Source organism: Elephas maximus, chromosome 25, assembly GCF_024166365.1.
Source record: "Elephas maximus indicus isolate mEleMax1 chromosome 25, mEleMax1 primary haplotype, whole genome shotgun sequence".
Lineage (NCBI taxonomy): Eukaryota > Metazoa > Chordata > Mammalia > Proboscidea > Elephantidae > Elephas > Elephas maximus.
This window is the reverse complement of record NC_064843.1, coordinates 34052695-34080283: the sequence shown is the minus strand read 5'-3', so window position 1 is coordinate 34080283 and position 27589 is coordinate 34052695. Positions and strand designations below refer to the sequence as shown.

Here is a 27589-nt window from a genome sequence, read left to right as displayed (position 1 = left end):
GGGACAACTCAGAAAAGGAGGGAGAGAATGGTTGTATGACTTGAAGAATATAAACATTACTAAATTGTGTAGAAACTGTTGAATTGGTATATGTTTTCCTGTGTATACTCCCAACAACAACAAAATAAAATTTAGAAGGAAAAAAAGAGTGTTGTCACTGAAAAATTTACTGCCTCCTTAGGTAATTACTTTGAAGGGCAACGCTATGACAACGTTCACTGAGATGCACACTATCAGTTTACAACTCTGACACAACATCTCACAGAGGTAATTCTCATTCAAAATTTAATAAAATGTAAAAATATTAAGATGGATTATAATTTCTAATTTGCAGTTATTGAATGCGCTTTCACATTCATTCACAGGCAATAGGTTATACTGGAAAAATCCCTGGATTTAAAGCCAGATAACACAGGTTCAAGGCTTGGCTATGCAACTTCGGACAAGTCACTTAGTCTCTTTAAGGCCCAAATGTTTCTGAAAACAAAACAAAAATGAAAATAATAATACCAGCCCTTGCTATCCCACAAGGTTTTGTAACTCATAAATGAGATAAACATAAAAGCACACTATGAAAATATGAGTTTATTAGTATATAATTGTAATAATTTTTATAAACTTTTCTTAGGTTTTATAGAAGGTTACCAGTTGAGACATGATATATTAACTTAAATACTTAAAAATAGCCTCATTATTCAATATTATAATTAACTCAAGAATTTTCAATAATGGGGAATTGGCTAAGACAAAGATAGCTAGTAAACACCCTTTCAAAACAATAATTACAAATTTCCGAGCTATTTATTGAATCAAGTGTTAAATAGTTGTTTGATTATGAGGTTTTTAAAAAGGATCTGATGAAAAATGCTTAACCACCTGGATTCAAAAAGTCACTTCAGAAAAATCCAGCTTCTAACATTCAGTTTCTTCATCAGGTAGAGAAAGAACATTTTCTGTTTCAGATTAATTTCTCCTAGGCCAAGAAATTGTTAGAGTCTAACAAAGAAGAAAAGTTATCTTTCCTGGTTATGCATAAATAAGAAATGGAAGGTGAATATTAAATTAGGATTACAACTCAGGTGGTATTTTAAGTTTTTAATATCGATCCGTTGAAGTAGTAAACTAAGCAAAAGAAATTGCATTTGTTTTAAAAAAAAAAAGGTATCAAGTAGTCACAACTGCATTTAGCTTTGTTCACTGTTGTTAGCATAATTATACATAAATATTCGTTATTGGGGGAAAATATTCATAGTATATAGGTAGGTGTTTGTTGCTTTGAGGATAATGGCTATTATCATGGAGCTGCACAGCACACATTTCCTCCCAAAATCCATGGCTGGAAATGGCTTAAACTCTCCCAATGACTTTACAAGTATCTGCTTTAATTAACTTTGGTAATAACTGAAATAGCTTACAATATCAAAATGAATATTGTAGTGCTACAATCACTCATGGTGGCTTTAAGCCGGTAAAACCCTTTTGGAAAACAAATTATCAATAGGGTATAAACAATAAAATTACATGTGCCCTCTCATCCAATAGGGTCGTTACGAGTCTGAATCAACTCAACAGCAATGGGTTTTTGACCCAGTAGTCCTCCAACAGAAAGAAGAAAAAGCATGAGGTATTAACTAAAACAACTACAAACTAGAAACAGAAGAGGAATGACTGGCAAAAAATTCATGTCAAAGTGCTAAGTAAAATATCAGAATGAAAAACAGATGATATGTTTACTACGAGTATTCTTATGTAAAAGGACACATGCAAATGGAAAAGAGGGGTGACAATGTTAAGTTTGAGAGAAATTGTTAAGTTTTCTCAAGCTTGTTAAAATATTTCATTTATTGTATTACATTTATTATAGAACTATTGATTTAATATATTTTATTATAGAGTTTTATTTTGTTATTTACTCTTTTGTCTTTGTTTAGTCTATTAAAAGAAAAACAGCTTGTGTTATATACTTTACGCAGGAAAAATTATTTCGCTAGAAACTTGAAAAAGTCTATCCTCTTAATATACAATAATAAAAATGAAAGATTCATTTTCCTTTTCATAACTATCAGACAATAACTTACTTCGAAAGAATTCCTCGAAGTCAGTTTTCTCCACACAGCTAGTATACATGCGCAGGGCCGCAATCTTAATCTTCTAGATAAAGAAAATAAAACCAAACTCAAGACATGACCAAGTGGGTGTTCTAGTGCCATTAGATCTAGGTCACAGAATCTTATATTTTTTCAGTCAAAAGGAAGGGTCCAAACCTGTGTCTAAGCAAATTAATAACTAAATCAACACAGATATTCATTTTTTCTTAAAGCTAGCCATTCATACAATTTTCACTAAAATGTCAAAGAGAATTTTCCATTATTTAAATGAAATCTCTCCTTTAATTCAAACCCATTTCACTGCATTAGTGCCTCTAAACCACTGTATAGCATCATTCATATAAAAACTCTTTATATTCTGAAACCTTTTATATTAAAAAATTACCCATTCTTCTTAACAAAAACAAACAAAAAAACCCTCAATCCCTTAATCTTTCCTCAGAGGCACTACTATCTATTCTGTAAATCTTTGTCTTTACTTCCTCTAGATTTATAGTGTGGGGATTAGCAGAAGACTGTATATATAAGTAAGGGTTACTAATGAAGGTAAAATATAGTAGAAAAATTATCCTATTACTATACCTCAAAATCCTAAGAATTGTCTTAGAATCTTAATGTGAGTGGTGGCTTTAATTTTTTCATTTAGCTGTATGCTTAAGATTTTAAAAAATATTTTACTGTATGTAAATTACACCTTGATAAAAATAAATTTAAAAATAAAAAAAATGAATTCTTTTAAGAGTTGAATTGTAGATCTGAAGACCAACTCAAGGCTAAGGGAACATAAATGTATTTCTAAAGATTTCCAAAACATTTCATAAATGATACAACTAAATAAATTAGTATATCAATTAAGAATTTTTCCTTAAAATGATGGGGAAAAAAAAGAAAAAAAAATGACACGGAAAATTAAAAACTCAACTATGCAAAAGGACAAATATTGTATAAGACCACTATTATAAGAACTTGAGAAACAGTTTAAACTGAGAAGAAAACATTCTTTTGTGGTTACGAGAGGGGGGAGGGAGGGAGAGTGGGAGAGGGGCATTCATTAATTAGACAGTAGATAAGAACTACTTTAGGTGAAGGGAAAGACAGCACACAATACAGGGGAGGCCAGCACAATTGGACTAAACCAAAAGCAAAGAAGTTTCCTGAATAAACTGAATGCTTCGGAGGCCAGCATAGCGGGGCAGGGTTCTGGGGACCATGGTTTCAGGGGACATCTAAGTCAACTGGCATAATAAAATCTATTAAGAATACATTCTGCATCCCACTTTGGAGAGTGGTATCTGGAGTCTTAAACACTAGCAAGAAGCCATCTAAGATGTATCAATTGATCTCAACCCACCTGGAGCAAAGGAGAAGGAAGAACACCAAGGAAACAAGGGAATTACGAGCCCAAGAAACAGAAAGGGCCACATGAACCAGAGACTACATCATCCTGAGACCAAAAGAACTAGGTGGTGCCTGGCTACAACCGATGACTGCCCTGACAGGAACACAACACAGAACCCCTGAGGGAGCAGGAGAGCAGTGGGATGCAGACCCCAAATTCTCATAAAAAGACCAGACTTAATGGTCTGACTAAGACTAGAAGGACCCTGGTGGTCATGGCCCCCAGACCTTCTGTTGCCCCAGGACAGGAACCATTCCCAAAGCCAACTCTTCAGACGTGGATTGGACTGGACAATGGGTTGAAGAGGGATGCTGCTGAGGAGTGAGCTTCTTGGATCAGGTGGACACCTGAGACTATGTTGGCATCTCCTGCCTGGAGGGGAGATGAGAGGGTGGAGGGGGTTAGAAGCTGGAGAAATGGACACGAAAAGAGAGAGTGGAAGGAGGCAGCGGGCTGTCTCATTAGGGGGAGAGTAATTGGGAGTGTGTAGCAAGGTGTATATGGGTTTTTGTGTGGGAGACTGAGTTGATTTGTAAACTTTCACTTAAAGCACAATAAAATTTTTTTTTAAAGTTATTTTGAATTAAATCACAAACCTTCACTAATATCCTTAAAAAAAAATCAAATATGCACAGACTAAAAAAAAAAAAAAAAATGCAGCCAGAATGACATAGCAACTAAACGAAAACCAATCTAAAATGTTAGTGGAGCTATGTTATTGAGGTTTAAAGGCACCCATGATATACTATACCCAATACCATGTGATTTTCATATTTTTCTATACTTTCCTGGGTCAAAACAATAATTTTTCTTATGGGCAGAAATACTTGTAATCGACTAAGGAAGGATTATGCCTCTACATGTAATGTTTAGGATTTTTAAATTTGCTAACTAAAGCTCAAATGGGGAAAAAGAGAACAAACACATAACAAGTAGAAATAGATATGCTCAATGGAGGAGCGAGTCTGCATTAGAAGCCCAGGTTAAATAATCCCATGGATAAGACACAGAAAAGAAGCTCAAATTAAATCCAAAACAAGCAGAAAGAAGCATACGATAAACATAAGAGCAGAAATCAATAAAATTTAAAACAGAAAAACAATACAAAAAATTAATGAATCCAAAGCTGGTTCTTTGGAAATACCAATTAAATTGATGAACCCATAGCCAGACTTGATGAAGGAAGGGGGAAAAAAAAAAAAGGCCACAAACAGAGAAGATACAAGTTACCAATATCAGGATCAGAAAGGGGACATCACTAAAGACATTAATAGGATCCTAAAGATCTTAAATATAAATAATTCTAAAGACATTAATAGAATAATAAATACTATGAACAACTTTAGGCCAACACATTTTATTACTTAGATGAAATGGGCAAATTCCTTGAAAGACACAAACTATCAGAGCTCACTAGAATAAACAAATAACATGAATAGTCCTGTATCAAAGAAATTGGATTTGTTGTTAAAAACTTTCCCACAAAGAAAATTCCAGGTCCAGATGACTTCACTAGAGAATTCTACCAAACATCTGAGCAAAAAATGATACCAAATCCACATTAACTCCTCAAGGAAAGAATATTTCCCAGCTCACTCCACTACCCTGATATCCAAACCAAAGTCATTACAAGAAAACTACGGACCAATATCCTTCATGAACATAGATACAAAAATTCTTAACAAAATATTTAGCAAATCAAATGCATCAATATTTAAAAAGGATAACAGATTATCATGATCAAGTGGGATTATCCCAGGAATGCAAGACTGATTAAACATTCACAAATCCATCAGTATAAATCGCCCTGATGTAGTCCACATCAGCAGACTAAAAAAGAAAAAGCATATCGTCTCAACAGATGCAGAAAAAACATTTGACAAACTTCAACACTCTTTTGTGATAAATATTCAGGAAACTAGGACTAGAAGGGGTACGTCCTCACTATGATAAAGGGCATCTAGAAAAACTTACAGCTGATGACATTCTCAATAGTAGTAAAGAATCCCATGGTGACATCAGAGAAATTCAGCAGCCCAGAGGATGGTAGCTGTTTGTCTAATTTCAGCATTTCCAAAAAAGTGTTCTAAGAAACATTAGTCCTGCAAGTGGCTTCAGAAAAAGCAAGGGTCAAGTAAGTTTTAGAAATGTCCCTTATAAATATCCCCTGCTGGGACTTCTAGAAGTTACTGCTCTAGAAGTTATTGAAGTCCTGCAGCCAATAAGCCTGTTCAACTTGGTTTACACCTGCAGTTCCTGAAAGCATTTAACTAAAGAATACATTTTGGGAAACAATGATCTATACCATCGTCAAACTAATGGTAGCCTAATGATATCATTATCCTAACACTTTGGCCTTAACAGGTCTATTCTTATCTTTGAGACAGGGAATTTAGGACATCTGGTAGCTCCTCGCTTCACTTGACAAATAAAATATTGAGTATCTACTCTGTATCTGGAAACCCTGGTGGCGTACTGGTTAAGTGCTACAGCTGCTAATCAAAAGGTTGGCAGTTTGAATCCACCAGGAGCTCCTTGGAAACCATATGGGGCAGTTCTACTCTGTCCTATAGGGTCACTATAGGTCAGAATCGACTTGACAGCAATGGGTTTTTACTCTGTATCTGGCACTGATCTAGATGCTGAGGATAAAGCAGTGAACAAAACAAACAAAAAACCTCCTGCCTTCATGGACCTTATGTCCTAGTTCAATGACAGACAAACTTATAATTTTAACTAAAATTACCAGTTGCCTGTTTGATTTTTTTTTTTTAACCCTACAGTTTCCTTCATATTCCTATACATACAAAGTCCTCTGGGTTCTGCCTAGAGGAAAGGCAGACTTGCCTCCAAGCCCCAGGTCTTTCCCTTTGGCCCTTGAGAAGGAGGCTTTCCCTCATACCATGTTCCTAAAGGAAGCATTCATTACAAATCATGAAGACCTCACCAGATTGGCCAGTGTATTAATACAGAGCTCATACTGTGGCAATCAGGAGCATTTTAGAGTTCCTCACTTTTCCTTCAGCAGAGCCAAGCCTTTGTACTGGGGTGAGCCACTTTCCTGGACAAGTCTCTAAAGCAAGTCCCTTAAGACCATCACACAGGGCATGGAAATAACAACGTGAAGAAAGAATCTCTTGAAGAATCATGAGTTAACATAAGTTAAGGAGGAAGGTGGACTAAATTTCCACACAGTCAATACAAGCTGTTCTGATCCTCATTCTAACTTTGGAAGACTTCATCACTCTACTTGACTAAGACAGAAGCACCCTGGACAGCTTTAGGAAATGAAAATCAGCTCTCCCACTCACTGATGCATCTTATACCATCCTACAAAATGAAAACAAAGTAAAAGCCTTGCTCTAATAGCTGTGTGAGAGTTAGAAGGAGCTTTGAAGTCATTTGAATGTTCTATTCTGCACTGGAATTCCTTCTACAACATTCTTGATTCACAATCATCTAGACTCCTGTTCAAGCAAGTGCAATGACCTTGTGAAGCTATCTGTCCCACTGGAGAATAATTCTTTTTATTAGATTCACTGAACTTAAGTCTTATTTAGCTTAAATCTGCTTCGTTTAACATTTACCCTTATTCTGCTCACTGGAGTACCTCAGATTAAGTCTCTTCATTTTTTTTTTTTTTTTAACGTTTGTCCCTCAAATAACTGAGAAGAACCGTTCTAACTTCTGTTTTCTAGGCAAAGCATCCCCATTTACTTCAACTATTCTTCACTGAACATGGTTTCTGAAGCTTTTACAAGGCTCACTGCCCACTCCTGAATGCGTTCCAGATTATAAGTGTGCTTCAGAATAGGAATAATTTTTTGGCTTAATGTGAATATGGAAACTGCCCATTCTATGACATGTGGTAGAATCTGGTAAATGTTGTCCTTATCTCACCTGATACTGCTACATAAGGATAATGAGAAAGAACGGTTATTTCAGAATAAATAGGTTTAAAAAGGCTATGTTTAAAATCCTAAATAACATTCTAGAAGAAAAATGGAAGCTACACATAGAAATGTTACAGAAAAAGGTGGAGGAAAGATAGTTGATACTGCTTATGTGGACAGACAAGCAGGCACTTTATTCCCTAATCAAATACATGTGAAAAGGTCAAAGAATTTTGCCATTTCAATCCAATACAGGTGTTTAGCCATACATTTCTGAGTCAACATTATTGAAAAGGGCTCTGGGCCTGTTTCAAAAAGAAAAGTTTTACCTAACTTTTCCCACCTAGATCATACTAGAATGTCATACTTTGTCGTCACAAATTAAAATATGAGGGTAGATACTGCCATATCACAAAAGATTTTAAAAATGCAAATATTAAAGACTTAATTGAGGTCACAAAGGAACTAAGAAAAATTGGAGGCTAACTTAAGCTAAACAGTGAAGAAATTTTCCTGATGATTTAGTAATCCCCCAAATTGTAGCCAACTTTCTCCCTGGAACCATGAAAAAGCAGACTAGACAAAGCATATGGTAACAACCAAATGGAACCCAACTACCAAGAAATGAATAAAATAGTAAATTTTTCTCATTTGTGCTTAGATCTCTCCTCTAACCTTTCTTTCTGCTTTCATTTCCCTTTTCCTTTAATTAATTTCTAATTTTCAAGCCAAAAACATATTTTAAGCTTTTAAATCCAAATGCCATAATTACAACCTTTTTTTTTTTTTTAAAAGTAAGAGGGAATAATTCTGGTCAATAGAATTATCATATATACCAACAATTATCAACTGTCAAAGAACTAAGATTTAAAAAGATAACTTTAATGAACATAATATTTCTTTGACAATTAAGAATGCATTTTATGAAAAAAAAAAAGCATTTTATAACCTTAGCATCTCAAGGACATCATTATTACTTAGTATTTGCATTATCTTCTACATTTTTCAAAGCCTCTTACAAATAAAATGCTTTTGTTTACTTTTCAGAATTCATGCAAAAGGGAGATTATAAAGAGAAGCCAGTATTTGCTGCAGGGAAAATTGTTAGGAAGAGAAACCAACACTATAATAAAAAAGAGCCCCTAGGTGCTACAAAACAGTTAACTCATATGGCTATTAGAGCAGTTGGAGAGTCAAGTTCACCCAGAGGCACCTCAGAAGAAAGGCCTGGCAATCTACTGCTGAAAAATCAGCCATTAAAAACCCTGTGGAGCTCAGTTGCCTTGAGTTGGAATTGACTCAACAGCGATTGGTACTGGTACCTAACAGGTAATGTGCTAGGCCCAGAGCTGATTAGGAGTGATATTAAAAAAAAAATTTTTTTTTTTTTTTATATAGTTAGCAAATATCCCTGCATAATAAAAACCACAATAAATCACAGGGTTATTTAATTAGTTAATAAAAAGATGCCTACTAGTAAAATTTTAAAGAAAACTACTACAATCACCTATGAATATGGATTCATCGAGAATATGTTTTTAAGAATGCTGTCCAAAGATGCTCAGCACCATTAGCCATCAGAGAGATGCAAATCAAAACCACAATGAATACTACTGCACTCCTACTAGGATGGCTAAAGTTAAAATAAATAAATAACAAATGTTGGCAAGGATGCGGGGAAGTTGGAACCCTCATCCATTGTGGGTGAGAATGTAAAATGGTACAGCCATTGTGGAGAAGTGTGACGGTTCCTCAAAAAACTAAAAACAGAACTACTGTATGACCCAGCAATTCCACTCCTCAGAATATACCCAAAAGACTTGAAAGAAGGGACTCAAAAACAGACTTGTACACCAATGTTCACTGTAGCAATATTCACAATAGCCAAAAGGTGGAACCACCTTAAATGCTCAATAGATGAATAGATAAACAAAATGTGGTACATACATACAATGGAATACTACTCAGTGAACGGCAGAAATGAAGTCTTGATATATGCTACAGTACGGACGGAGCTTGAAGACATTATGCTGAGTGAAATAAGCCAATCACAAAAGGGCAAATACTTTATATGACCTTGTTTATACAAAAAGACAAGAAAAAGCAAATGTATAGAGACCAAAGTTTATTAGTGGTTACCAGGGGTGGAAGGCAAGGAGAAAATGGGGGTTAATGGTTATGCAAAAAGCACACTGATTAAGGGTAGGGTTGCACAGCCAATTATTGCATTTGTCATCAATCAGTTATACACCTGTAAAAAGTTGCAAGTGGCAAAAGTTGTGTGATAGATATATTCACAATGACAAAAAAAAAAGTAGCTGCTGAGGCTGCTTATGTACAATCAAATATCTCATAGGATTTAGCTCCTTGGTTTGGAGGTTTAGGGTATGGGTTTCATGGGACATCCCAGTTAACTGGCCTAATAATATGTCTAGTGCTTCTGGGGTCTTAAAAGCTTGCATGCGGCCATCTAAGGCAAAACAACTGGTCTCTATTCACCTGGCGCAACAAAGAAAGAAGGAAAATCAGGACTAGGAGGAGGATATGGAATGTGTGGCTAACTGCCTCCATGAACAACTACCTCCTTTGCCATGAGACCAGAAGAACTGAATGGTACATTTTGATCAAAGACGTCATAGAAAAATCCTGATCAAAAGAGGGAAAATGCAGAACAGAACTTCAAATTCTCATGGACTCTATAAACTTTCTGGAGCCATGGAGGGAGGGATTATGAACTCCTGAAACTCCTGCCCTGAGATAATCTTTAAAACTTAAACCAAAAATATCCCCTGAAGTCATCTTAAAACCAAACAATAGTTTAGCTTAACCAATAAAAAAAGTCTGCCTTGAGCGTTATACTCTTTTAAGAACTATCTATATGGTGCTTCTTGGAAACTCTATGGGGCAGTTCTACTCTATTCTATAGGGTCGCTATGAGTAGGAATTGACTCCATGGCACTGGGTTTGGTTTTTTTGATATGGCATCAAACTGACAACAGCAACTCAAAAGATTAGATGGCAACCTTAGAGAGCAGTGAGCTTATGTTAATGAGGGAGAACTACTCAGAAAAGGAGGGAGAGAATGATTACACAACTGGAAGAATATAATCAGTGTCACTAAATTGTACATGTAGAAAATGTTGAATTGGTGTATGTTTTGCTGTGTATATTGTCACCAACAAAAACAAAATAAATAAAATTTAGGAAAAAGAAAAAAAGAATGCTGCCCATCTTACACCTTAGAACTCATCTGTATGGCATGCCATGTGGCAGAGGCCAAGAGAGCCCAGTCTTACTGCCATGCCTGCTACTGAAATACTTCCAAAGAGTCAGGTTGAAGGAGCAGAGGGAAGTATTTCAGCCCCACATGTTGTAAAGATCTGCCTTGGAGGTGGGGGAGGGGGCAGGACACACATTTTGAGGCTCTCAAAATGACATATGAATCTCACAAAAGCAAAGCAAAAGTTTTAAAAAATCATCTATGAAGAGCAGAGAGCACAAAGCCCAAAAGGAAAAATGCAAAGAACTTAAAGAACTTTACCCATTTACTGTATTTCAAAGGTCCAGTGAATCCCATGGCTTCGATGATCTTCGTGAGGGCACCAACCTTTTCCTCGACAGGCTGTGGGGAGCCCTTGGTAGTAAGAAGCTATTTAACCAAAGAGAAGGGACCAGAATTAGTTGCAGAAAAAAACCTTTCCAAAGAATGCTTTTGTTCCTCATTAGGTCTCAGGGCATTTTATTGCTTAGATTCTTTTTTTCCATTTAGAATTTTTAATTTTCATTTTTTAAAAGCATCTTATCAGTGCAAACACACCTGGAATTTTATCTAACAGATGTTTCCTCCAAATTTCAGAGCAAGATATACCCACCTCACTGACCATATACCTATGAACTCGTGCCCAGGAAATGATAAACATCTTGGGTATCAGAATAAAAATTCTATAAATGACAATGGTGGGATAATTTGGAAAAAGATAGGAAGAATGGTTGCACAACTTGAAGAATGTAATGTAATGTAACACGGACATCGCTGAACTGTACATGTAGAAACTGATGAAATATTTGTATGTTTTGTTGTATGTATATCACTATTAAAAAATTCTATGGAAAAAAGTACTCTTAAAAGAAAATCTTGACCGCATATCCCAAAGAACAATTCTAAGAGAAATGGTCTATGTTTATTGACATAACAATAAAGGGAGAGAAAAATACTGTGTGAAAGCACTCAAAAGTCATTCAGAAGTCTGGATTCCACAAGAATCTGAAATTCTGTTCTGTATTTTGCCCCTTTTGTTCAGGATTCTTCTACAGAATCTTTGATCAAAATGTTCAGTAATGGTAGCCAGGCACCAGCGAGTTCTTCTGGTCTCATGGCAAAAGCAACAGTTGTTCATGCAGGCAATTAGCCACACATTCCATTTCCTTCTCCTATTCCTGGCTCTCCTTCCTCTGTTGCTCCAGGAAAATAGAGACCTACTGTACCTTGGATGTCCACTTGCAAGCTTTTAGGACCCCAAGCACTAAGCAACAAACTAGGAGGTAGAAGAGAAACACTAAACACGATATTAGGCCAATTAACTGGGATATTCCACCTAATCGTGACCTACAATCTCCAAATCAAGGAACCAAATCCCAAGAGGTATTTGGCTGTACATAAGCAGCTTCGGCAGCTACGAAACCCTGAAATTATTGCCCTGGCATAAAATAGTTTATATAGAAAATGTTCTACAGTCTACTTTGGCGAGTGGCGTCTGAGGTCTTAGATGGCTGTAAACAGCCACCTAAGATACTCCATTGGTCTCATCCCCTCAGGAGCAAGGAAGAATGAAGAAAACTAAACACACAAGGGAAAGATTAGTCCAAAGGACTAATGGACCACAACTACCATGGCCTCCACCACAACTAGATGGGTCCAGCACAACTAGATGGTGCATGGCTACCACCACTGACTGCTCTGACAGGGATCACAATACACGGGCCTGGATACTGCTGGAGAAAAATGTAGAACAAAATTCTAACTCACAAAAAAGACCAGACCTACTGGAGAAACCCTGAGAATATGGCACCTGGACACACTTTTTGCTCATTAATGAAGTCATTCCTGACGTTCACCCTTTAGCCAACAATTAGACAGGCCCCCAAGACAAAACGAGACTAAAGGGGCACACCAGCCCAGAGGCAAGGATTAGAAGGCAGGAGGGGACAGGAAAGCTGGTAATAGGCAACCCAAGGTTGAGAAGGGAGAGTATTGACATGTCATGGGATTGTTAACCAGTGTCATAAAACAATACGTGTACTAACTGTTTAATGAGAAGCTAGTTTGTTCTGTAAACCTTCATCTAAAATACAATTAAAAAAAAAAAAGAAATTATTGCCCTGAGATATGCTTTAAACCTTAAACCAAAAATATCCCCTGAAGTCTTCTTAAAACCAAACAATATTTTAGCTTAAATAGTAAAGAATTTCCATCTTGAGCACTGTGCTCTTTTAAGATCTATCTATACGGGATCAAACCGACAACACCAACTCAGAAGATTAGGTAGGAACCTTAGAGGGTAGTGAGTTTATGTTAATGGGGGAGGAATGCAATCAGTGTCACTGAATGGTACATGCAAAAATTGTTGAACTGGTGTATGTTTTGCTGTGTATATTCTCAACTACAACAAAAATAAATTATTTTTAAAAAGTCATCGAAAACCATAATCAACCAAAAACACTCATGCATATTTATCACTATAAAAATGTATATGTATATCACTATATAGTATATGGAAACCCTGGTGGCGTAGTGGTTAAGTGCTACGGCTGCTAACCAAAGGGTCGGCAGTTTGATTCCGCCAGGTGCTCCTTGGAAACTCTATGGGGCAGTTCTACTCTGTCCTAAAGGGTCGCTATGAGTAGGAATCAACTCAACGGCACTGGGTTTGGTTTTGGTACGTAGTATATACAGCATGTAAAACCCAAAACCATTGCCGTTGAGTCAATTCTGACTCACAGTGACCCTATAGGACTGAGCAGAACTGCCCCACAGGGTTTCCAAGGGGTGGCTGGTAGATTTGAACTGCCAGCCTTTGCTTACAGCAGCTGAGCTCTTAACCACTAAGCCACCAGGGCTCCATGTAGTAGATATATCACTACAAAAAAAATTATATGAAAAGAAGTATTTTTAAAAGAAAATCTTGACCCCCTCCATCCCAAAGAACAATTCTAAGAAGAGGAATGGTCTATGTTTATTGACGTAACAAGAAAGGGAAAGTGTTTTTAAACTCTTGTATTCTTTGTTTTAAGCTCTTGTATTCTTTAATGTTCTTCAACTCTTGTATTCTTCAACATAAAAAGTTTTATTAATGACTATAGAAGCTAGGAATTTTGCAGTTTGCAAATAAACTCCAAGGAAAACCTGTTCTAATACTAAGCCAGGCTAACTGATAGAAAATTCTCCAGAAGTTAAATATAATTTTATTTTTAACATATGATTTGTAAAGACTTTTTCCTCTAAAGAGTTTTCCAGGCAGGACAGTACAATGGAAGAAACACAGGACAAGGAATCAGAAGTCTTAGGTTCAAATATTCAGTTGGTCTGTCACTTACCATCCTGTGACCTTGGCAAGTCACTTCACCTCCCTGTGCCTCATCCCTGTATTCTCAAAACAGGTGTAATAATTCCTTGCCTCACCCAGGTGACAATTTTGCTGAGATTCAAATAAGTACATCTGTGTGAAAGCACTCATAAACATAAAAAGCACTAATAATTCTCACCTTGTTTGTGGTGTGATATTTTCTACTCAGCCTTATGTCTATTCCAGGAATCTGTTCCCATCCACCACATGCTAGGGACTGGCTCATCTGGGGCCACTGGGAGGTAAAAGAACAGATGTTAGCAACACTGAGCATTCATTTACAGGGTTAATCCAAGCAAAGCTGCTTCAAATTAAAGACTACAGGATCTTTCCAACCTTGTTTATCAGCCCAGTTCCTGGTGATCTGATTGTGAAGTAGCCAATATCAGTATCTAGAATGGTGTCTGGTACAGAGTAGGTGCTTGATAAATACCTGTTGAATACCTGAATAAATAAAAGGATTCAGCCCTAGAAACCTGGAGCTAAATCTGAGTCAAGTCTAGGAACTAGAATTTCAATACTCATTTAAATATTGGCATATATGGGAAACTCGAAATTGAGTTTAAAACCTGCTTCTACCACTTAGAAGCTAGGGGTGACCATGGGGCAAATTACTGAATATCAGTTGTAGTGAGGATTAAAGGAGGTAACATACGTTACCTCGATAAAGTAGATACTCGATAAACAGCAAAAGCTTCCATCACCATTATCATAAACAACATCATTGTTGCTTAGATCAGAATTGCCTTCCCTTTATGTTCACATTGCATCTGAAGGCAATCTGGCAATACAACAGCCATTGTTTATAATAATTAGGTCCCAGCTACTGAGCTAAGTGCCTTATAATATTTCCTTATTTAATTCTCACCAAAAACCTATTAAATTGGTATTATTACAACCAAGAACAATAAATGTAGTTTTGGAAATAAATTCCTAAGGAAAAAATCTATATGCAAGAGACCCTCATTGTGGCACTATTCACAAAACTGAAAACTAGGAAAAAAAAAAAAAGCCCAGTAAAGAAATGATTAACTAAATTAAGGTAGCCACTCAACAGAAAGTCCGGTAGGCACTGGGATTATTTTGAGCAACATGAAAAAAGGCTTTACAGTATATATATAATTGTAAGTAAAAACATGACTGCATATGGACAAGTCTAGAAAGGAACAGAGAAATGAAAAGAGTAGTTAAATAAGTAGGATTCTGGATGACTTTAAGAACCTAGTTTCCAAACTCTCAGTAATGTTATATTACCTTTATAATAAAAAAGGGTGGGAATGGGACAAGGAGGGTTATCCCTTGAATTCTGGCTTATTTTGAGAAGAGATAGGACTCATGGAATGAAAATGATTATTTTCTTTAATCCCAGTGAAGGAAAAACAGAACTTCTAATTGCAGAGAGTTACTATTACTTGTCTTTCCAAACGAGGATATTAAAAGATTAGTCAGGATTCTTCTGGTCACTCCCAAGGATGCCTATGCTTTAATTCACAAGTATCAAGCAGGCTTTGTAAAACACAGACTAAACACAGAACACCTCCCATTACATGACATACATCGATGTCACGGTCCATCTAGAACACAAAACACTTAAGCTGGTTCAAAGAACACAACCAACAGTAGTTTCAACTAGCTGTGGTTTGGAGTTCTCTTCTACTAGTTACGTGATTTGTCTTCCCCCATAGCTCCAAGAGAATCAACTCAACGGCAATGGGTTTTCTGTTTTTTTTTTTAAAGCTCCAAGAATAACCAATAGGCTCTTTCTGTGGCTCTCTCACCACCTGCTGCATTTCTGTCCTACCAATCAATATTCATGAGTTGACTATACTGAACTACTGATGTATTATCACCTGGTACCAAAGGCAACATCCAGTTTCCCCACACCTATACACATCTATAAACACACATTTACTTTTTTGTACTACACATGGTTGCCCATGCCCCCCACCCAAAAGATTCCCTCTGCCCGTAAACACATAAATTTTTCCTTTATTTAGAATGAGAAGATACCAATAAATAACATTAAAAAAAAAAAGCTCCAGAATATTCAAATACCACTTTTTCAGGAGGCCTTCTCTGACCACCTTATCTAAAGTAGGTTCTTGCTATCCTATTATTCTCTATCATAGCTGAAGCCTACTTGTTTCCTTCAGAATACTTATCACAATGCATAATTTTATATTATGTTCTTGCTTATTTTCTATCACCACTACTAAAAAGATCCATGAGGGCAGGAACTAGGTATATAAGCATAATCAAGTACAGCACATTGCACATAGGAAACACTCAAGTATTTGTTGAATGAACAAATTCTACTACCTGTACAATTTTTATTTTTTTTCCTTCTACCCTTGTCCACACATGTGCCATCCACGCATCCTTCATTGATTCAACTTCTATTAAACAACCACTATACGGTCCTTGTGCCAGGTTTCAGAATGCAAACAGAACTCGTTCTTGTGAACAAGAGAAAGAAGACTCACTACACAAGAAACAGAACCACATAACACATTTTAAAATGTTTAAAGGTTACCACCAAAAAAGAAACAACCCTACCAAGTGCTAGCAAAGATATGGAGCAACGAGTACTCTTACACACTGCTGTTGGGAGTGTAAAATGGTAAAATCACTTTGAACAACTACTTTGCGTATACTGAAGCTGAATAAATACACATACTATGACTCAGCAATCCCATTTCTAAGTATACACCCCAACAGAAATGTCTACACGTGTTCACCAAAAAACATGTACGAGAATGTTCATAGCAGCCTTATTCATAAAAACCCCAAAATGGAAACAATCCAAATATACATCAATAGAGGAATGGAAAAATGAATTGTGGTATATTCACATAATGAAATACTGTACAACAGTGGGAATGAATAAACTATTGCTATACGCTATGAATTGGAACTGACTCGATGGCACCTAACAACAACAACACATGGAGCAACATGGATGAATCTCAAAAACAAAGATGAATGAAAACAAACGCAAGAGAGTGCATACTGCAGATTTGAAAGGCAATACCAATCTACAGTGTTCAAAGCGAAGAAGACCAAGGTGAACCTTCGTTGCGTGTACTGACTAAAAGGGGATCGAAGAGGCTTCTGGGGTTCTGGTGAATTCCATTTCTTGATCTGGAGGCTGGTTATATTCACTAGTAATTCACTGTGCTGTATACCTATGATTTGTGCCTTTTTCTGTATTTTTATTTCAATAAAATATACGAAAGTGTTTAAAGTTATAAGATAGGTAGTATATACAACAGGAATTTGGAGGTGGAACTGAATGACCTAGAGTCATCAAGAAAGACTTCACTGAAAACCCTTAAGAAGTGGGCAGGATAGAGAAGGTAGAGTGAGAAAAAGGCAGAGGTGAGGAAGCATGGTGTAGTAAAAGAGAAAAACACTGAGTCAGAAGACCTGCACTGAAGCTCTAGCTCCACCTATCTCATAAATTTGTTTTGAGAATCAAGTAAAATAATGTATGTAAAAGAGATGTGTAAACCACAACGCATAATATAAATGTAAAGAACTGTTCTTAACAACTCCACTTATAAACTCTTCTGGAGGTACTCCCTTATTAAAAGGAATACGGTGAGTTTTTTAAGTTACTATTAATCTAGCAGCAGTACCAGATTTGGCTAAGATTTCACCCTTATATTTTGCTTCCAAAAAGGTTCTGAAAGTGAAGACACACGTGATCTAGAAGGAATGAAAAAAGGGAGAGAGGAGGAAGAGAAGGAGAGAGGGAGGAGGAAGGAACTCAAGCAATTCTTCAGTACCACGAATGTATGTGTCTGGTAGGAAACCCTGATGGCACAGTGGTTAAGAGCTATAGCTGCTAACCAAAAAAGGCTGGCAGTTCAAATCCACCAGGTACTTCTTGGAAACTGTACGGGGCAGTTTTATTTTCTCCTATAGGGTCACTATGAGTTGGAATCGACTCGACGGCAACTAGGATGTATCTGGTAAGGAGCCCTGGTGGTGCAGTGGTTAAGCATCCGGCTGCTAATTGAAAGGCTGGCGGTTCAAACCTACCAGCTGTTTCATGGAAGAAAAATGTGGCTGTCTGCTTCTGTAAAGATTACAGCCTTGGAAACCCCATGGGGCGGTTCTACTCTGTCCTATAGGGTCACTATGAGTCAGAATCAACTCGATGGCAATGGGTTTGGTTTTTTGTTTTGTTTTGTTTTTTGATGTATCTCATTCTTTTAGCAAAACTATAAGCTCCACCAGGGCACAACTCATACTTCTTTTATTTTCTGTCTCAGTGCCCTACACCATTCTGGGCATGGAGTCGGCACTCAATAAAACCTAGGTGGATTTTTTTTTTTTTTTAAGAGAAGGATAACCTGGAGAAAGTCCAGAAAAGAACTGCAGAATGATCAAAGGGATGAATAAAAGGTCCTAGTGGAAAGGTTAAAACGAATTGAGGCTGTTTAGCTTGGAGGAAAGGCAACTGAAGAACTAAGGAGTAACTTATAATAAGAACACTTGAGCTAGAAGAAATCTCAGAGATCTTCTAATCCGACCTTTGCGTTTCACAGATGAGGAAACTAAGACCCAGGGAGAGGCTGGAACTTGCTTAAGGTAGTTTTAGGACAAATTAAAAAAAAAAAAAAGTTTCACTTTATACAACGAAGAGAGAAATTTACTGGTACTTCCAAGTAGCACGAATATAAACAGCAACAAAAAGAGCAGTTACAAACTTTGGAGAAATGGTTGAATCTAGGGCTGTGGCAAAGAAAATACACAAGCCTCAAACATCTCGTGGTGCCAGGAAATAAGGGAGAGCTCAAAAAACGATGGAGGCTCCTGACAAAAACTCTCAGCAAAATAGGAAAAGAGAAATTCCTCAACATAATTAAGGGTATATATGCAAAACCAAGTCAACATTATTCTCAATGAAGAAAGATTGAGCACATTCCCCTTGAGAGCAGGAATGAGGCATAAACAAAATCAAACCCAGTGCTGTCGAGTTGATTCCAACTCATAGCGACCCTACAGGAATGAGACACAGATACCCTTTATCACCAGTCTTATTCAATATTGTACTGGCAGTCCTAACTAGAGCAGTAAGGCAAGAGAGGGAAATAAAAAGTAGCCAAATTGGAAAACAAGAAGTAAAACTGTCCTTATTTGCAGATGACATGACCCTAAAACACAAAACCAAACCAAACCCTGTGCCATCGAGTCGATTCCGACTCAGAGCGACACTACAGAACAGAGTAGAACTGCCCCATAGAGTTTCCAAGGAGTGCCTGGCGGATTTGAACGGCCGACCTCTGGTTAATAGCCATAGCACTTAACCACTACATGACCCTACACATAGAAAATCCTAGAGACTCCACAAGAAAAGTTACTGGAACTAATAGAAGGATTCAGCAAAGTGGCAGGTACGAGATCAATATACAAAAATCAGCTGGGTTCCTCTCACTAACAAGAACTCTGAAAAGGAAATCAAGAAAACAATACCATTTACAATAGACCCAAAAGGATAAAATACCTAGGAATAAACCTAGCCAGGAATGTAAAACACTTATACAAGGAAAACTATAAAACACTACTGCAAGAAACTAAAAGACATCTATATAAGTGGAAAAACATGCTCACGATTGGAAGACTTAACATTGTCAAAATGTCGATATTACCAACAGCGATGTGTAGATGTAACACAATCCCGATCCAAATCTAACAACATTCTTCAGTGAAATAGAAAAACTAATATCTAACTTTATATAGAAAGGAAGGAGGCCCTGAATAAAGCAATATTGAAGAACAAAGTAGTGGGCCTCACACTTCCTGATCTCAAAACTTACTATACAGCCATGGTAATCAAAACAGCTTGGCACTGGTTCAAGGACACACAAAGACCAATGGAATAGAATTGAGAACCCAGAAGTAAACCCATCCATCTATAGGCAGCTGATCTTTGACAAAGGGTCAAAGTCCATTCAATGAGGAAGAAACAGCCTCTTTAACAAACAGTGCTGCCAAAACCGGGTATCTATATAAAGAAAAATGAAACAAGATCCGTACCTCACACCATGTACAAAAACTAACTCAAAACAAATGAAAGACCTAAATTTTATAGCAACTATAAGTCCCTGGAAGATAACATAGGGTCAAAACTAGGAGACCTAATATTCAGCACAAATAGCCTATCAAACAAAACTAAAAATATGCAAATGACAGAATATAAATTAGGTAACTGGAACCTTCTAAAAATTAAATACTTATGCTCATCCAAAGACTTTACCAAGAGTAAAAACAGAACCTCTACAGACTGGGAGAAAATATTTGGCAATGGCATATCTGATAAGGCTCTAATCTCTAAAATATATGGAAAGCTTTAACAACTCAACAACAAAAATACAAACAATCCAATCAAAAAACAGCCAAAGGACATGAACAGACACTTCACCAAAAAGGACATTCAGGGGGCCAACAGATATATGATTATTAGCAATCATTAGCCATTCCAAAAACCAAACCCAGTGCCGTCGAGTTGATTCCGACTCACAGTGACCCTACAGGACAGAGCAGAACTGCCCCATAGTTTCCAAGGAGCGCCTGGTGGATCCGAACTGCCGACCCTTTGGTTAGCAGCTGTAGCACTTAACCACTACACCACCAGGGTTTCCCATTAGCCATTAGACAGATGCAAATCAAAACTACAGTGAGATACTGTTTCACACCTGCAAAACTGGCAATGATCAAAAAAACAAAAAACAACAAACGCTGGCATTTGTTATACATTGATGGAATTACAGACTGGTACAACCACTATGGAAAACTGTATGGCACTCCCTCAAAAAGCTAGAAATAGAAGTACCTTATGATCCAACAACCCCACTCCTAGATATATATCCTAGAGATATAAGAGCACTGGCACAAATACACATATATGTACACCTATGGTCACTGCAGCATCATTCACAATAGGAAAACGATGGAAACAACCTAAGTGCCCACCAACAGATGAATGGGTGAATTCTGGTACATACATACAATGGAATATTATGCAACTATAAAGAATAATGAGAAGTCCGTGAAACATTTTATAACATCGATGAATCTGAAGGACATTATGCAGAGTGATATAAGTCATTTAGAAAAAGACAAATATTGTAGGGTCCCACTATTGTAAACAGTCAAGAATAGATACACACACATAAAGCAAAGTTCTTTGATGGTTACAGAGACGGAATCACTTTCTAGATAGCAGACACTTGTTACTTTTGGTGATGGGAAAGGCAATCCCAAGTATGGGAGAAGTCAGCATAATCTGACAAAGGTAAATAAAGACACTAAGAAGCACACGAGAATAGGGACAATTTCGGTAAATGCAATTTTGCAACAACAGTAAAAACAACCAAAAATCCTGTGTGTGGTTATGTAGGTAGATATGGATACATATTCATAGGAAGTCATATGGGAGTAAATGCACATGTATGTATAGATGTATCTGCAGGCATATGTATATACACGTTTGTGCTGCATATATATCCACATATATAACAAACCACACAAAGGCACATTTATGAAGGCTCCCTAGACATATCCAAATAACTCGTGAGATTGGTTTACTGGATCCAAAGGCTTGGGACCATAGTCTTGGGGGACAACTTAGTCAACTGCCATCACAAAATTCCAAAGATAACGTTCTACATCCTAGTTTGGAGTGTAGTGTCTAGGATCTTAAACGCATGTGAGCAGCCATCTAAGATACAACTATTGGTCTCTACTTGTATGTAGCAAAAAAAGAATGAAGGAAATCAAAGGGTCAAAGAAGAAACTAGTCCCTGGGACTAATATCCCACACAAACCACAGCCTCCTCAGCCGGGCTACCATTACCGACCTTTCTGAGAAGGTCCCGGATAGAATGGGAGAAAAATGTTGACCAAAACTAAAATACCTTAAAATGGACAGACCTACTGGAGCCATAGAGACTGGAGGAACCCCCAAGACTATCGCCCAATTGAATCTATTTCTGTAGGTCAACTTTCAGCCAAATAACAGATTAGCTTATAAAATAAACAATATCACCCATGAGTAATGTACTCCCTTAAACAATAACTATATGAGAACAAATGTTCAACATTTATCCAAAAGCAATGATGAGAAGGCAAAGAGAGGAAGGGAAGCTAGATCAAAGGAAACAGAACAAACAGGGTGGAAATAATGAGGATGCTGACACACTGTAAAAACGTAACCAAAGGCACAAAATAATCTTTATAAAAATTGTTAACCAAAAACCAAACCCACTGCCTTCCAGTTGATTCCGACTCATAGTAACCCTAGAGGAGAGAGCAGAACTGCCTCAGTGTTTCCAAGGAGCAGCTGGTGGATTTGAACTGCCGATCTTTTGTTTAACAGCCAAGCTCTTAAGGACTGTGCCACCAGGGCTCCAAAATTGTTAAAGGGGAATTGTCATGGATTTAATTATATCCCCCAAAAAATGTGTGTATCAACTTGGTTAGGCCAGGATTCCCAGTATTCTGTGGTTGTCCTCCATTTTGTGATTGTAACTTTATGTTGAGAGGATTAGGGTGGGATTGTAACACCACCCTTACTCAGGTCACCTCCCTGATCCAAGGTAAAAGGTGTTTCCCTGGGGTGTGGCCTGCACCCCCTTTTATCTCTCAAGAGATGAAAGGGAAGCAAGAAGAGAGTTGGGGACCTCATACCACCAAGAATGCAGCACAAGGAGCTGAGCGTGTCCTTTGGACCTGGGGTCCCTGCGCCTGAGAAGCTCCTCAACTAGGGGAAGATTGAAGACAAGGAATCTTCCTCCAGAGCCGACAGAGAGAGAAAGCCATCCCCTGGAAATGACATCCTGAATTTGGACTTGTAACCTACCAAACTGTGAGAGGATAAATTTTTCTTTGTTAAAGCCATCCACTTGTGGTATTTCTGTTACAGCAGTACTAGATGACTAAGAACCCAATTTGCTGTGTAAACTTTCACCTAAGACACAATAAAATATTGTTTAAAAAAATCAATAAATGATGGAGGTATGTCAAAAAGACATAGGAGCAAACCTGAAGGCATTCACAACAGCCAAAGCTGGGACAATTAGATCAACAAATAATGAGAATAATGAATTATAACCAATAGGAGAAAATAAATATGAGTTCACATTGATGTAAACAGTTGATTAAATAAATAAATGGGGAGAAATGACAGCTCTCCCTTGGTAGAATTCTAATCAACAAATGTATTAGGAATGATGAAAACAAAAAATTACCATTAGGCGAACACCACAGTGATGCCAGCTGCAGACAAGAATGATCAATCGATGCTAAAATTAGTGAGCAAAAATATGAGAAACAAGACGGTTGCATAGTCTCAAAGTATCCCCTCACAAAATACCTATTAATTGCAAAGGAAAAAACAGTAACTTTATAGTGGAGAAACCTGACCAGACACCACCTTAACCAAGTGATTAAAGTTAACACCGCCAGTAATGAAACATATTAATATCATGTAGCCCCTGATATGATGCACTAAGAAGGGAACATCACTTCTGCGAAAACTGCATGACTCCAATCTAATTATGAGAAAAGAGCAAACAAACTAAATGAAGGGACAACTTACAAATAACTGGCAGTACTTTACAAAAGTATCAAAGTCTTAAAAAGATGAAGAAAGCTTAAGAAATGGTCACAGATTAGAGAAAACTAAGGAGATAGGACAACGAAATGTAATATGTGATCCTAAACCCCAAAAAAGGACATTAGTGAAGACAACTAGTAAAACTGGAATAATGTAAGTAGGTTAGTTAAGAGTATCATAACGACATTTATTTTGTGGATTCGATAATTGCATAATTGATCACTGTTATATAAGATGTTAACATTAAGAAAAGCTAGATGAAAGGTATACGGGAACTCTACTATTTTTGCAACTTTTCTGTTAAGACTAAAATTATTTCAAATAAAATTTTAAAAAGTAGACTTATCAAAGAATGACAACTTCAAGAGGTTATTTAGAAAAAAGACGAGAGTAGAATGTTTCCAGCTTTTTAAAAATAACACGATTATAGCACTGGACATTACCTTAGAGATCATCCAATGAAGGACTCCTTTATGTTATGCCCTTGACATAGAATCATCCAGCCTTTGCCTGAATATTTCCAGTAAGAGTCAATTCAGGATGTCAAAATGTAGCACACATATTCCATTACACCACAGTTCTAATTAACACAAAGCTCTTCCTCATTCTGAGCCAAATCTGCTTCCTTGTCAGTATGTACCTGAGGATGCCATTCTAAGGCAATAGCTTCCAACAAGAGGGCCTCAATAGTGACAAGACGTACTAGCGAAGTCTATTAAATGTCAAAATGCCCCATTTACTTACATTAGCTAAAATTATCAGTGTAAGATAAACCACTCTGGGTTATCTACATGGATGATTTACTGTAATGCTGTTCCAGAGCCTAAGAAAACATCTGGTAGACACTAGGTGCTCAAGAAATGTTTATTGATTGAAAAAAATGGGGCACGAGTCAGGGATTCTTATCCAGTATTAAAATTTTCTCATCTACAAAAGGTAATATAACATAATCCAACCCCGAAAAAAAACATCTGCGTGACTATCCAAAGCAGTCTGGACAGGCAGATTCATTTGTCCCCCAAACACTTAGTGCCCACTCTGTGCTAGGCTTAATGAAAAGCCCAGGAAATACAGGGACAAACACATAGCCTCAGAAGAATGGAAGGAGAAATTACTCCATATTAAAATATATACTTTTAATGTAATTATATACAGCAAAAATAAGTTCTTAAAAACTGCGTAAGCTATGAAAAAAAAGTTAATGGTTACAGAAGAAACATATAAATTGATAAGTAACAAATTCCCAGTAGATAAATGGAGAAATGATAGAAGCATACCATTTTCACAAACAGGAATATTAACTGGTAAACGTGAAAAAAAAAGTTTAACCCTGATACCTAAAAAAATAAACAAAGAAACAAATACAAAGCAAAACCAGGTAACATTTTCTACCCAATTAGTTTTTTAAAAATATCCCATTTGGAGGAGATTATGATAAAAAACTGGTTATACATACATTGCTGAGGGCAGTATAAATTACAACACTTTGAAGAGGCAAACTGTTCACACTCTATGATTCCTTGGAATTAATTTTTGGTAAATAATTTTTTAAAAGTTTAAATATGCCAAGAAAATGTTAACTGCATGAAAACCTACAATGGTGGGGAAAAAATTAGAAACGATTTTAATATCAAACAAAGGCTAATGGAATATCATGTAGCCATGAAAAAATGTAATCACAAGTCTAACCAACAAATGAATAAATGCCTACTCTAATAAGTAAAAAGGCAGAATATAAAATTCTATGGATATCTGTTACGGCCCGTAAGGAAAAAATTAGTCACACACACATAAACATAAGGACTAAAAAGGAACCAGTAAAATGAAAATACTGATGATTTCAGGTTTGAGGTCACAGGTGATTTTTATTTCCTTTGTTACTAAATTATTTGTACAATTAAGAGAAAGAGGGGAAAAAAAACCTCAAGGAGGGCCCAAGGTGAATCACAATATAGTGAATCATGTGGTTAAGGGTAAACTAAGGCCTCAAATGATTGTTCCTTGGATCTTATATTCATAAAAAGGGGTGGGGGGACCATATTTTTCAGCCCGTAGTAAGACTGGCACAAAGCAGCTATGAAAAGAAAACTGAAGAAAAGTTAACTCTGAGACGAATTATCTGGAAAGACTCCCAACAGTAAAAATCATCAGACTGTAGCACGGTATCCCAGGCTAAGTTCCACTGCAGGGTATATTTAGAAGCAACGTCCTAGACACTACACTGTAGGAATCAGTCCCGAGCTGGCACCACAGAGACCCAGAAGTGGTCTCATAGTTTTTTCCGTCACACAACTTGGTTGGCTAATCTATAAATACGTAACATTTGCACATAAACACTAAGGTTTTCATACCAAGAAAAGAACAACAAACCTTACCTGGGAAGTGCCAGGCGGCGTCCTGCCCCACTGTTCTTGGGTAGGAGAAACAGTTATCAATCGGCTGCATACTGGAACCCACTGGGTGATGCTAGTTTGGTTCCTCTAGAGAGAGAGAAAAAAAAAACTAGCTGTTAGGAATCTACACCAGACTCCATATACAGAAGGCAAAGAGGGTACTGCCAGAACAATGCACAAGACAGGAGAAATTCCAGAACGAGACCAGGACCAAGTCTCCCCATGCTCATCTCTCCAAGGATACGATGTACCCCTAACTATTCCTGGCCCCACAGACTAAAAGAATTCTGGCAATAGGAGGGTATGGGCTCCCTCTAGGGAAATGAAATAAGCAGACCTTTAGGAAACCCTGGTGACGTAGTGGTTAAGAGCTATGGCAGCTAACCAAAAGGTCAGCAGTTCGAATCCACCAGGCAGTCCTTGGAAATCTTATGGGGCACTTCTACTCTGTCCTATAGGGTCACTATGAGTTGGAATTGACAGCAATGGGTTTGGTTTTTTGGTTTCTTATATTTTACAATTAGATCAGTATTCAAATTATAGTTTGCAATGCCTTTTTATGAACACTAATTTATCTGATCTTCACAGAATTCCTTTACTGTAAACAGTGCCTAGGGTCATCATCATCCCCCAGCGGATAAACAAACTAGGCCAGAAATTTATAGGGTGGGAAAATGCATGTAGACAGCTTGACTTCCAAGATAAAAGAATGACTGAATGGCTGTTTGAGTTATGGCTGAGATTTAATTTTCCGTCTGGCATTAGCTGACTTCAGAAGGGTCTCTTGGCTAAAGCGAGATGCTAGGCTAGAGAAAGGGGGAACTGTCTTGATAAAGGATAAGTGTGCTTTTTTTCATGAACCTGAGATATATTTCGTTGTATAAGTGGCCTCCACGTACACAGCACTGGAAATCTCTATTATAGGAACCAATCCTGGTGTATCCAAGGGTTTCTGTCATTTGACTTGTAGATTTAACAGGGCCATAATGAGGACTGGCTCCTTGCTCTTCTTGCTTGTTGATAATAAGGTTTTTTTCCTCTCTGCTTGGTTCTCTTTTATATCTCAAAAGAGATTGACTCAACATACAACCTAATCCTGTAGATTGAGTCCTACCTTATGTTAACAGTTATTAACGTAACTTCTTCTAATCCTGCCTCATTAACATCACAGTGGTAGGATTTACAACACCTAGGAACACCACATCAGATCACAAAATGGTGGACAACCGCACAATACTGGGAATCATGGCCTAGCCAACCTGATACACATTTGTGGGGGGGGGGGCACAATTTAATTCGTAACAATACCTATACAAAAATCTACCAGGGACGGAGCAGCTTTGAGTCCTGGTACACACACAAACTGAGAGCGATGTGTCGTAGTAATGCACTAAATACTGCAAGTAGTATGGTAAAACCTGTGAAAGCTGGAACCTGTGTAATGCAGAAACCTGTCAGAGAAGGAAAACACAAATACTTTCCACTAATAAACATTAAGTTGAATCTGAATCTCTGTCTCCTCACAAGCAGGCAGGAAGGAGCAGGGTG

General features: G+C 37.2%; 1 protein-coding gene across 2 annotated transcripts in view; it reads right to left on the bottom strand.

The window, feature by feature from the left end:
* LOC126067840 (ubiquinol-cytochrome-c reductase complex assembly factor 1) overlaps positions 1–27589 on the bottom strand; it is a 114953-nt gene that overhangs the window by 67991 nt on the left and 19373 nt on the right. For both annotated transcript variants that reach the window (XM_049870110.1, XM_049870109.1), the window contains exons 2-5: positions 26024–26128; positions 14163–14258; positions 10942–11049; positions 2079–2151 (exon numbers count right to left, since the gene is read on the bottom strand). In XM_049870110.1, the coding sequence (XP_049726067.1) occupies positions 2079–2151; positions 10942–11049; positions 14163–14258; positions 26024–26128 (382 nt within the window). The remainder of the gene's footprint in view (positions 1–2078; positions 2152–10941; positions 11050–14162; positions 14259–26023; positions 26129–27589) is intronic.